General features: G+C 39.4%; 1 protein-coding gene across 5 annotated transcripts in view; it reads right to left on the bottom strand.

Annotated features, from left to right (window-relative positions):
* The window catches only part of SCAI (suppressor of cancer cell invasion), a 134,650-nt gene that overhangs the window by 40,905 nt on the left and 81,466 nt on the right, over positions 1-12,279 (bottom strand). For all 5 annotated transcript variants that reach the window (XR_009346410.1, XM_059142320.1, XM_059142321.1 and 2 more), the window contains 3 exons: positions 5,210-5,305; positions 4,563-4,649; positions 3,374-3,472 (listed from right to left, as the gene is read on the bottom strand). Coding sequence is in view for 4 of the 5 variants with exons in the window: in XM_059142320.1 (XP_058998303.1) it covers positions 3,374-3,472; positions 4,563-4,649; positions 5,210-5,305 (282 nt within the window). In the remaining variant the exon portion in view is untranslated. The remainder of the gene's footprint in view (positions 1-3,373; positions 3,473-4,562; positions 4,650-5,209; positions 5,306-12,279) is intronic.

The following is a 12,279-nucleotide window of genomic DNA, read 5'->3' as shown; positions in this document are numbered from 1 at the left end:
GTATGTGTCGCTCTTGGTGATCACTGGAATGTACCATTCCTTCTGGCTCTAACACAGTCCTTAGGTACTGAGACAATGCAGAGAGAATTTGCCCCTTTGAGGAGAGATTTTTGCTTTTAAAGGAACTGCGAAATTGTGCAATACTCTCTTACTTAATTTTAATCAACCAGCTGTTCGCTTTATTTTTTTTATTTAAATTCAATTTAGTTAACATATACTGTATTATTAACTTCAGGGGTAGAATTTAGTGATTCATGAGTTGCATGCAACACCAGTGCTCCTTGTATCAAGTGTCTTCCTAATACCCAGCAACCCTTAGTTTATTTCCTAGACTTAAGAGTCTCTTATGGTTTGCCTCCCTCTCAGTTTTCATCTTACTTTATTAATACCATAGAATATAATCCAGTCATCAAAAAAAGAACGAAATCTTGCCATTTGCAAAGACATGGATGGAACTAGAGGGTTATTATGCTAAACCAGCTGTTCATTTTAGTACCTAATAGCAAGTTACCTTGGCTGTCTTCCTACCCTGTATGAACTGAGAAACAACCTACCAACAATCATCCTTTCTAAGGTACAGGGAACAAGGTCAAGATTTTAATTTAGTGGCCTCAGGCAAGAGATTTGTCATACTGGTTATAAATAATCCTACCTCAAATAAATAAATAAATAAATAATCCTACCTCTGTTCATCTGCCTTGCTCTAGGAGGCAGCATAGGAAAATCATTCATATGGGGTATTTGCTATTAAGATAGAAAAGGATTTTAATAAAGGAAACTGTTGGTTTTAAGCCAAAGGGCCCAAGGCCAATTTCCCTTTGAGTGAATTAGAAAATGCAGAAGAGTGAATTATACAAGGTATTTCATTATTGCTTAAAATGGTTCTTTCCTTGGGGCATCTGGGTGGCTCAGTTGGTTAAATGTCTGCCTTTGGCTCAGGTCCTGATCTCCAGGTCCTGGGATCCAGCCCTGCACAGGGTTCCTGCTCATCAGGGAGCCTGCTCCTCCTTCTCCCTCTGCCCCTCCCCCTGCTCCTGCTGTCCCTCTCTCTCAAATGAATAAATAAAAATCTTTTTTAAAAAAAAGGTTCTTCCCTTATATGTCTTTTCATACTGAAAAGATATTCATTACATAGCCCCTTTGCATATTTTTAGAAATAAAATTTATCTCACCATGAATTCAAATTGTACAATATGAACACAAAAATTGGGGGGGGTTGTGTTCTGAGGAAATATATCTGTAGTGAGAATAGGTGAGGTAAGCCATGAGAAAATCTGAAGGAGATGTAGGTAACTGATGGAACTTTTGATGGAAGAATGAAGCACACTGATGACTTCAGGGAAAACAGAGAATCTGCCTGCCTTCCTTGTATCAAGCAAACTCCTTTGCACAAGCCTGAACAAGATCTGCTAGGTAATGAAGGGGATTTACAGGAGTGGTGCTTTCCAAAAAATACTGCTGTTTAGCCAGAAAGCTTATGATAGCCAACCATAAAGGGTTCTCTAGAAAAATATGTCAAAATTATGTTCTTGTCTGCTGGTAAGAGAATATAATTTTTTCACTATATAACAACTGTGAGCTCTGCTGTCGGCAGTAGAGAGAACATTCAGATCTTCTATGCTTGAGTTTTCCCTCCCAACAATTCCTGGAATACTAGTAACAGAGATTCTCCAGCAGAACCCTGATTCTTTCAGCAATTATGTCTTCCCCTGGAATTAATAATATCACAGTCTACCCGTACCCCAAATATGTCTGTAACTTCATAAGAAGATAATCCTCTGAAAGGAAGAGAGAACACCTGTAAACCTTCTTCTTTTCTTTTCTCTTCTCCCACCCAAGCATCTATACCACTGCCAAATACAAGACACGTGGCTCAACAGATGACAGTTGGGAATGAATAAATTCTGCATGATTTTTTTTTTCTTACACTGGAGCTACACCACCATAACATATCCAGTTTATATAAGACAATGTAAACAGCTTTAGCGGCCTTTTCTTTAGCCCCACCCACAGCTGTCAGCAGGCTTCTGAATGTATATGAATTTAAATTATACAGGATAACAAGAACAAAGGCTATCCCTAAGCCTCACTTTGGAATTGTTTCATTTCTATGAAACTTTGTGGGTCTCTCCAATCTCTCATTAAGAAATAATCAACCCCTCCTTCATGCTCTGATTTCTCCCAGGTACTAGGACATTTGTTGTTACATCTATGACATTTATTGCTTTTAGGTAACATAGGTCTGTATGCTTAAGAAAGCCTAATATAGCTAGTGTCCAAAATTTGTAAAGAACTTAGCAAACTCAACACCCAAAGAACAAATAATCCAATCAAGAAATGGGCAGAAGACATGAAGAGACATTTCTGCAAAGAAGATATCCAGATGGCCAACAGACAAATGAAAAAGTGCTCCACCTCACTCAGCATCAGGGAAATACAAATCAAAACCACAATGAGATATCACCTCACACCAGTCAGAATGGCTAAAATTAACAAGTCAGGAAATGACAGATGCTGGAGGATGCGGAGAAAGGGGAACCCTCCTACACTGCTGGTGGGAATGCAAGCTGGTGCAACCACTCTGGAAAGCAGCATGGAGGTTCCTCAAAATGTTGAAAATAGAACTACCCTATGACCCAGCAGTTGCACTACTGGGTATTTACCCAAAGATACAAACGTAGTGATCCGAAGGGGCACGTGCACCCGAATGTTTAGCAGCAATGTCCACAATAGCCAAACTATGGAAAGAACCTAGATGTCCATCAATAGATGAATGGATAAAGAAGATGTGGTATATATACACAACAGAATACTATGCAGTCATCAAAAGAAATGAAATCTTGCCATTTGCGACAATGTGGATGGAACTAAAGGGTATCATGCTTAGCAAAATAAGTCAATCGGAGAAAGACAACTATCATATGATCTCCCTGATATGATGAAGTGGAGATGCAACATGGGGGGTTAAGGGGGTAGGAGAAGAATAAATGAAACAAGATGGGATTGGGAGAAAGACAAACCATAAGTGACTCTTAATCTCACAAAACAAACTGAGGGTTGCTAGGGGAGGGGGGTTGGAAAAGGGAGGTGGGGTTATGGACATTTGGGAGGGTTTGTGCTATGGTGAGTGCTGTGAAGTGTGTAAACCTGGCGATTCACAGACCTGCACCCCTGGGGATTAAAATATATTATATGTTCATAAAAATTTAAAAACTTAAAAAAAAAAAAGGCCTAATATATTGTAAGGTGCTCAGTAAAGTCCATTTAAATTAATAAAAGTTATAAACAAATGTGTGCTTCTTTGCATAATTTCCATACAGGCTAAAAATTCTGAGTGTTTTATCTCCTCTCTAAAAACATAGTAGGTGCATACCTGTCCTCTTTATTGACTTGAGAATAATATGATCTCTGTCTGATTGCAGAATAGAAGGAGAAAGCTTCATTCAGATAGCTGGTCTCAGATGTGCGTAGGCTATGAGGAAAAAAAAATCCTTAAATTTGACAGTGTCTCAAAATCTTCATGACGAATACTTGTTTTATTCTTCTTCTATTCCTCTACAGGAGGGGACGGGAAGGACTATCCTAAATTTGCAATCAGCAACGCAATAATCTTAATACCCTTACAATGGGTAAAAATAACGATAAGGTAAAAAAAAAAATATATATATATATATATATACCTCCCCACTGCTCCCAAGCCTTTTTTGATGGCAATCCAAAGTACACATTATTCTCATTCTTTAAAAGGATTCTCCAAACAGCATTCCACCCAGTTACATCTTTCCACCAGACCTTTCACGGCCTTCCCCAAATCCATACAGAGTCACTTGTCCTTTGGCTCATTTCTTCAGTTTCTCATAGGACTCAGAAATGGACTAATCCGTATTAATCTTCAGAGGATGCTGATGAATCATGTTCTCTGTTTAACATTTCTAGTTTTACAAGAGACTTCTTAAGAAAATATTCTACCTGAAAGAGTGATTTTAATGGGGGAATGTTGGATGGCATGCCAAGAGACAGGAAGAGGAAGAAATTCCATATGGTCCAAGCTTTTTATGGTATACCCGATACTCAACGAGATTTAGATTCCGAAAAGGAATTATCTTCTTTCCTTGACTCATCATTAAGGATCTCATCTCATCAGTGAGATTTATCTGCTTCATGTAGCCTTTTAGATACATCCTACAAATATGAGTTTTAAAGTATTCCCCCAAAACCACTCATTCAAACATATAGTTATGATATGATCAAGATTTAAGTGAAGCCATTAAGAATTATAAATTCATTTCATATTTACGATTTATCTAAAACCAAGATCACGAGCATTTAAGTTATAAATGAGTCTGCCCAAATGAACTGTTAGGAAGGCAAGCCTTTGAAGCAAATAATGTTACTTAAATTATGGAAGATCATTTCATAATACTGTTTTCATCACTACGATCTGGGGTTCATTTGTAATGCCTTAGTTTTCCCTCCTGCCAAGTAAGTATATTATGCATACTTCTGCATGCTGTGTTTAAATCAGGACAATGCTTTATTTTTTCCATATGTAATTCACTTACTAATAATGGTAGTATAGCTGCCCAATCTTAGAAGCAATTTCCCCTATTTGCCACCGCTTCAAGCCATACCGATTATCCAAGACTTGTCTGTTTTACATAGGAGATAAGAAAATAGAAATAAGAGACTATAAATTCCAAAAATAACCAAATCTGTAAATTTAATAGGATAAAATACCACCCAATTCAGCATAAAATTCTGAATTCATAAATTCAAATTCATGAATTTTTCATGAGATTTCAACATCATTCAACTAAATTCAAAAAGCATGTATTAAATGTCTACCTAAAGTATGCTGAAATATGAAAAGAAACTTCTTTGAGCTATGCTCACGAAAATTAAAAGCAACAACCTCCCCCCAATACAGCTTTGACCAAATAAACAACACCTATTTTAGAATGAAACCATGCATCAAGCCTACCTATGTTAATCTGAACCATTTCAGATATAACACTCTTTAAAGGTCAGATGAGAACATTACATTTAAAAAACTTACATAAATAGGAAAAAAATCTATTTTCCTTTGGGTCATGAAGATGAACTATATTAAAATGCACCACGAGATAAAGCGTACTGAGGTAGTAAAGGTCAAAACTGGAACTAACATAAACTGGCCCTTCACTCTCCTGTAACTGTAAAATTCCTTTACCGATGCTGCTGCTGGAACTTCCAGAGTTTGGTGTAAACATCGAAAGTTCTTCCAAAATAGGACTGCCACTGCTTCTGCCCATATTGTGGCAAATCTCTGTAATGACAAACAAACACGTATTATTTTTAAAACTCCTAAGCTATTTGGAAATTAAGACTTGTGACGGTATAAACTAGAGAGATTTAAAGCATCTGCATTCAGGCTTTCATTCTTTCTTTCTTTCTTTTTTTTTAAGATTTTATTTATTTGACAGAGAGAGACACAGCGAGAGAGGGAACATAAGCAGTGGGGAAGGAAGAGGGAGAAGCAGGCTCCCCGCCGAGCAGGAAGCCTGATGTGGGGCTTGATCCCACGACCTACGGATCATGACCTGAGCCGAAGGCATCTGCCTTCAACTGAGCCACCCAGGCGCCCCTCAGGCTTTCTTTTTTAAAAAGCTGTAATTTTTGGAGCAGAAATTGTTCTGTAAGAGTCCAGGACTTGTTCTTTCCTACTCTATTCCCCACCTCTGTTCATTCTTAGTCTCTTTTGTAGACACTGTCCCATGAGGTTTCTAGCATTCTTTTTCTTCTCCTGGGGTGATCTTATTCGTAGTCACTTACGCACTGATAGCTTCCAAATGTTATCTTCATATTAGAATTTCATTATCTTCACATAAGAACTCAGCACTCTGAAAAACAGTGCTGCTTTAGGGAACGCATCTAGCAGTGGATGTGCAAGTGGTATTACTGGTCTTGATTATTCTATCGTCTCTCTGTAGGTGAACTATACATCCCTGCCCTTAGGTCTGGTAACTCAAACCACATGCCTTAGAGACAATTTCTTCCCTGTCATATGAACATTGGGCCTGGCCTTAAGACTTGCTCTGGCCAATGAAATATAATTGCAAGTTTCCCACACCATGTCCTAGAAGATGACATGAGAGAGACTACGCAATTCAGCACTTTCACTTCCCTCCAATCTAAGACCAAGATAGGGCTGCTCCTTAGCCTGGAACACAGAGTCAGACCCATTTCATGGAGTTTTAGAACTGCAGACAACTTACAGCTAGCACGGGAGCTAGAAATAATCTCTATTGTAGTGAGGCACTAAAATGTTGGAGCTGTTACAGCAGCCTCATTGAGGAAAAGCCAGTACAGAAATGGATACCAGGAAGAGGCTATTGCCATAACAAATACATAACATATGTAACACTGGCATTGGAACTGAGCAACACAACACTGTCACTGAAGGCTGGAAAAATGATGACGCATACAATACAGAGGCAAAACAGCATCTGCCTGCAATGACTTGGAGAGCAGTTAAAGTGACTGGTGAACATATGGATTTATACAAAGAAGCTGGGAAAAGTATGCTACTAGCCCCGGATGCTGTTAGGGGCACTTCACAAACACGAGAAAGAGATGAACTCAGAAAAGAAATAGCTGCAAGCTGGGCTGAAAAGGAAAAGTGATGACCCACCAGTTCCAGAACTTTCAGGACAGCAAAAACAGTTTCTCATGCGTATGGGTGAAAGATACGAGGGGGAATGATGGCTACAAACACCACTAACAACGGAGTCTCAGCCTCAGGGCAAAACCTTCCTTAGAGCCTAAGAATAAATCTATGAATGTGGCCCCAAAGGTATTTTTTCACTGGAACAAGCTGGATCAGGGAGAAGGAAATAAGAATCCAATTGTTTTGCAGAAGCCTCATAAGCTCAAGGTGTCTGTAAAAACCTCTAGAAGAGAAAAAGAGGCAAGTTTCAAAAAACTAGGGCTATGGCTGTTGGTTTGTGAAAGCTACGTGAATCCAATAAAGAGTCAACCAAATCTTGGGAGGGTCATACTGCCCAACACTGGTTGTTTTACAAACGAACAATAACCACCCACTGATTCCAGTGAGGTACTCTTCTTACCCGAGTCTATGACTGCTGGTATTCTAGTGTTTACTGATTGGGCTTTTGGGTTTTTTTTTTTTTTTTTAAAGATTTTATTTATTTATTTGAGAAAGAGACCATGAGAGAGAGCATGAGAGAGGAGAAGGTCAGAGGGAGAAGCAGACTCCCCGTGGAGCTGGGAGCCCGATGTGGGAATCGATCCCGAAACTCCGGGATCATGACCTGAGCCGAAGACAGTTGTCCAACCAACTGAGCCACCCAGGCATCCCGGGGTTTTTATGAATAGTTACCAAAAGGTATGAATTCAATCTCTATGGAAAGTTCTTTTTCTGTCTTTTTAAAGAAATTCATCCATACAATAATATAGCCTTTTAAAAGATTTAAAGTTTCACCTTCCAAATTCAACTGTTTAATATAACCAATATTTCAGATATATATTAACAAATTCTAACTGAATTAAAATTTTTTAAAAGATTTTATTTATTTATTTATTTGTCAGAGAGAGCGAGCGAGCGAGAGCGAGCACAGGCAGACAGAGTGGCAGGCAGAGTCAGAGGGAGAAGTAGGCTCCCTGCGGAGCAAGGAGCCTGATGTGGGACTTGATCCCAGGACGCTGGGATCATGACCTGAGCTGAAGGCAGCTGCTTAACCAACTGAGCACCCAGGCATCCCCTAACTGAATTAATTTTTTAAAAAGATCTTATTTACTTGACAGAGAGAGAGAGAGAGAAATCACCAGTAGGCAGAGAAGCAGGCTGAGAGCACAGGGAAGCAGGCTCCCTGCTGAGCAGAAAGCCCGATGCCGGACTCGATCTCAGGACCCTATCTCAGGACCCAGAGATCATGACCTGAGCTGAAGGCAGATGCCCAACACGACTGAGCCCCCCAGGCGCCCCTCTGAATTCTTTTTTTTTTTTTTTAAATCCCGTACAGGAACAACTTGTTAAGCATCTGACTCTTGGTTTCTTCTCAGGTCATGATCTCAGAGTCTTTTTTTTTTAAAGATTTTATTTTATTTATCTGACAGAGATCACAAGTAGGCAGAGAAATAGACAGAGAGAGAGGAGGAAGCAGGCTCCCAGCTGAGCAGAGAGCCTGATGCGGGGCTCAATCCCAGGACCCTGGGATCATGACCTGAGCCGAAGACAGAGGCTTTAACCCACTGAGCCACCCAGGCGCCCCATGATCTCAGGGTCTTAAGACAGAGCCCGCATCAGGCTCCACGCTCAACACAGAGTCTGCTTGAGATTCTTTATCTCCCCCTATCGCTCTGCCGCTCCCCAGTTTGTGCTCTCTCTCCCTCGCACTCTCTCTAATAAATAAATCTTTTAAAAAATTTTTAAAAATATGAATAATTTGAATAATTTGACAGGACTAGAATTGCAGTCATCAATTTTCCCTTATGCTTGGGTCTCAGCTCTTTGTTCTATTCTACTGGTTTTTCTAGTTCCTCATTAACATTCTGTTAATTACTACAGCTTTACTAAAAAGTGTGGCATCAGGACGCCTGGCTGGCTCAGTGGGTTAAGTGTCTGCCTTTGGCTCAGGTCGTGATCCCAAGATCCTGGAATCGAGTCCCACAGCAGGCTCCTTGCTCAGCAGGGAGCCTGCTTCTCCCTCTGCCTGATGCTCCCCCTGCCTGTGCAAAATCTCTCTCTCTCTCTCTGAGAAACAAATAAATAAAACCTTAAAAAAAAGTGTGACGTTTCCTCTTTTTTTTAAAGGAATACCTTGGTTATTCTTGGTTCCTTATACTTGCATATGAACATTAAAATCAGCTTATCAAGTTCTACCAAAAAAAATCCTAATGGGTTCTAATGAGACTTGAAAGAATCTAGACATCCATTTGGAGAACTGACATTTTAAAAATAATTTTTAGTGTCAATAGTACCTCTTTCCATTTATGTTGAAAATACGCACTAAATAAATTTTATAATGTTTTGCATGAAGATCTAATATTATTGGTTCACATTATTACAATGTCTCATATTTTTATTGCTTTTGTGAAAGGTATCTTTATTTTTTTAAGTTATGTCTTTTCTTTTTTTTTTGAAGAGCCCATTTATTTATTTGACAGACAGAGATCACAAGTAGGCAGAGAGGCAGGCGGTGTGGGGGAAGCAGGCCCCCAGCTAAGAGCAGAGCCCGATGCGGGGCTCGATCCCAGGACCCTGGGACCATGACCTGAGCCAAAGGCAGAGGCTTAACCCATTGAGCCACCCAGTGCCCCTTTTTAAAGTTATGTCTTAAAGTTTCCTTTATGCTGGAAGTTTTCAGACATACACAAAAGCAGTACAATGAATCCCAATATACCTGAGCATTTCTATTTGGGGTTGCCAGACAAAGTGGCTGTGTTTGGGGACTCTATTCTTTTTCATTAATCTACCTGTCTATGCTAATACAACTTCAGTTAAATCAATAACCCTCTGATCACCAGTAGCATTATTTTCAACTAAGCAAAGAAGTGAAGGCTGTACTTCAGAATGACCCTTATAACCCAAATGGCAACTAAAATACCTAAAATAGAGAAAATACTTACGTGTTTCATGGTAAAAGGAGATACTTCTTTTTTTTTTTTTTTAGAGAGAGAAGAATGTGCACACTCGTGAGAAAGGGGGTGTGTTTCAGAGGGAAAGGCAGAGAGAGAGAATCTTAAGAAGGCTTCACACCTAGCATGGAACTCAATGCAGGGTTCAATCTCACAACCCTGAGATCATGACCTAAGCTGAAATCAAAATTGGATGCTTAACCCACTGAGCCACCAAAGCACCCCCAAAAGAGAGACTTCTATTTTTTTTTAAAGATTTATTTATTTATTTGACAGAGAGAGTGAGAGAGCACAAGCAGGGGGAACAGTAGAGGGAGAGGGCGAAGCAGACTCTCTGCTGGACAGGGAGCCCCACACGGAGCTTGATCCCAATACCCTAGGATCATGACCTTAGCAGACACTTAACTATCTGAGCCACCCAGGCGCCCCCAAACGAGAGACTTCAAATTCTCTCATTTAACCTAAGTTTAACCTTCAAGTATAAAAGCAATCCTTTGTTTATCTCACTAAGTAAGCTGAATATTCTTGGTAAACTATACTAATCTAATGAAATTTGAGGTAGTATTTGTTGTTCAGTTGTTTGGGGCTGAGAGCGGAGGGATATATATATACACACATACACAGTATTTGTGTATACAGGCACAGTACTTGTTTTGTCATGTAAACTTCTCTCGCTTACTATATTGTTAACATTTTTCAAGTTTAATATAATCATATGTAGCACAGTGTATAGTACAAATACATATTTGAGATTAGCAGAAAGAGACTCTCCCCCCACACACAAAAGGCTGCTATATATTTTGTCATTTACTTAACAAAGGATACCTAATTCCATGGAAATAAGAAGGCTACAGAGCAGACACAAATACAGCTTATGTTTCTATAGCTTTTCTCCTGCCCTAGTGGGGGATCTTGCTATTGGTGACACCTGCCTTGCAGTTAGGCAAGGTGTCTTTTGAAGATTTTATTTATTTATTTGAGAGAGAGAGAGAGAGCATGAGAGGAGAGAGGTCAGCGGGAGAAGCAGACTCCCTGCTGAGCGAGGAGCCTGATGTAGGACTTGATCCCAGGACTCCAGGATCATGACCTGAGCCAAAGGCAGTTGCTTAACCAACTGAGCCACCCAGGCGCCCCCGCAAGGTGTCTTTTGAAGTCATGGGATAGAAGTAGAAAACCTGGTTATTGCGTATAATTCTATCAAGTGATAAGTATCACGAAGGCCAGAGAAAGTGATGTGTAACATGATCTCCACAACCAAGGAGCTTAAATTCAGTTAGATAGAAGAGACGAACACATATACAGAAAAAGAGGAAAAACAGCACCCAAGTATTAAATTATATAGGACTGAGTGTAGAAAAGAGTATAAAAAAGAGATACACTGGAGGACTTGAGTAGTCAGGGAAAGCTGCTTGAAGAAAGAGAGCTGGATAGGTAAAAGAGAAAGAAGTGACCATCGGACAGAGAGAGAGAAGATAATATGCAAGAGAAACAAAGGCCCAAGTGTGGACAGCTATTGGTGGAAGGCCTCCCTTAGACATCTGGCAGTTACCTGACTGGCAGCTAGGGTGCTGGGTCATGTGTTTCTCATCCAACAGGCTAACTCAGCTGAGGATCCCAAAAGCAGCAAAACAGAGGGCAGTTCTAATATGCATCATTCTTTTTGATTCTTTGCATCATGTCTGAGCTGTTCCATTGGCCAAAGCAATCCCCTTGGCTGAGCACAGACTATGGGAGGGAATGGCTCGTGGGCATGGACACAGGGAAGAGAAGGATTTTTTATAAGCAATCTATCACAGAAATATTGTAATTTTTCCTTTCTTTTTCAATTCTGAAATTAATATAAGCCAATTGGAAAATAAAATGCTACACATTGTAAAAAATACCCTATTGCTTCCCCCCCTCAATTCTAGCCCCCCCATATAATCACCATTAAGAATGCATTTTCTAGGGGCACCTGGGTGGCTCAGTGGGTTAAAGCCTCTGCCTTCGGGTCAGGTTATGATCTCAGGGTCCTGGGATCGAGCCCGCATTGGGCTCTCTGCTCAGTAGGGAGCCTGCTTCTCTGCCTGCCTCTCTGCCTACCTGTGATCTCTGTCAAATAAATAAATAAAATCTTTAAAAAAATGCATTTTTGATGTACATTTAAGTAAATATATAATGTAAATATATAATGTTCTACAATATACCTTTTATTTGTATGTTTATTTTTACATGTTCTTTAAATTTAAAAATATATCAGCATTTTTTAATGCATACAATTATCTCATTATTCACTGCATATAATGTAGCACACAATAACCAATTTATTTAACCAATCCCTTCCCAACGGACATTTTTATTGCTTCCAGTTATTCCCTGTTACAAAAATGTTGCAATAAACATCTTCATACTATTCTTGAATATTTACGCAATATGAGTAAAAGGTAAATTTCTGTAAGTGGAGTTAATAAGTGAAAGAAGATAAGCATTTCTCTACTGGATGTTAAGACAACGAATAAAAAAAGCAAAAGGACTATGTGAAATTTTCAGGTGCCCATAACAAGAATGAGTTAGTAACTACATTTTTAAATTTGTTTCCTTATCCTTATGAGAAGGAGAAATTCATTCCAGATTACAGAAGTAAGTTAACTATAGATACCAGTT

Source organism: Mustela lutreola, chromosome 12, assembly GCF_030435805.1.
Source record: "Mustela lutreola isolate mMusLut2 chromosome 12, mMusLut2.pri, whole genome shotgun sequence".
NCBI classification, from domain to species: domain Eukaryota; kingdom Metazoa; phylum Chordata; class Mammalia; order Carnivora; family Mustelidae; genus Mustela; species Mustela lutreola.
Note: the sequence above shows the minus strand (reverse complement) of the source record. Positions and strands in the feature narration are given on the sequence as shown.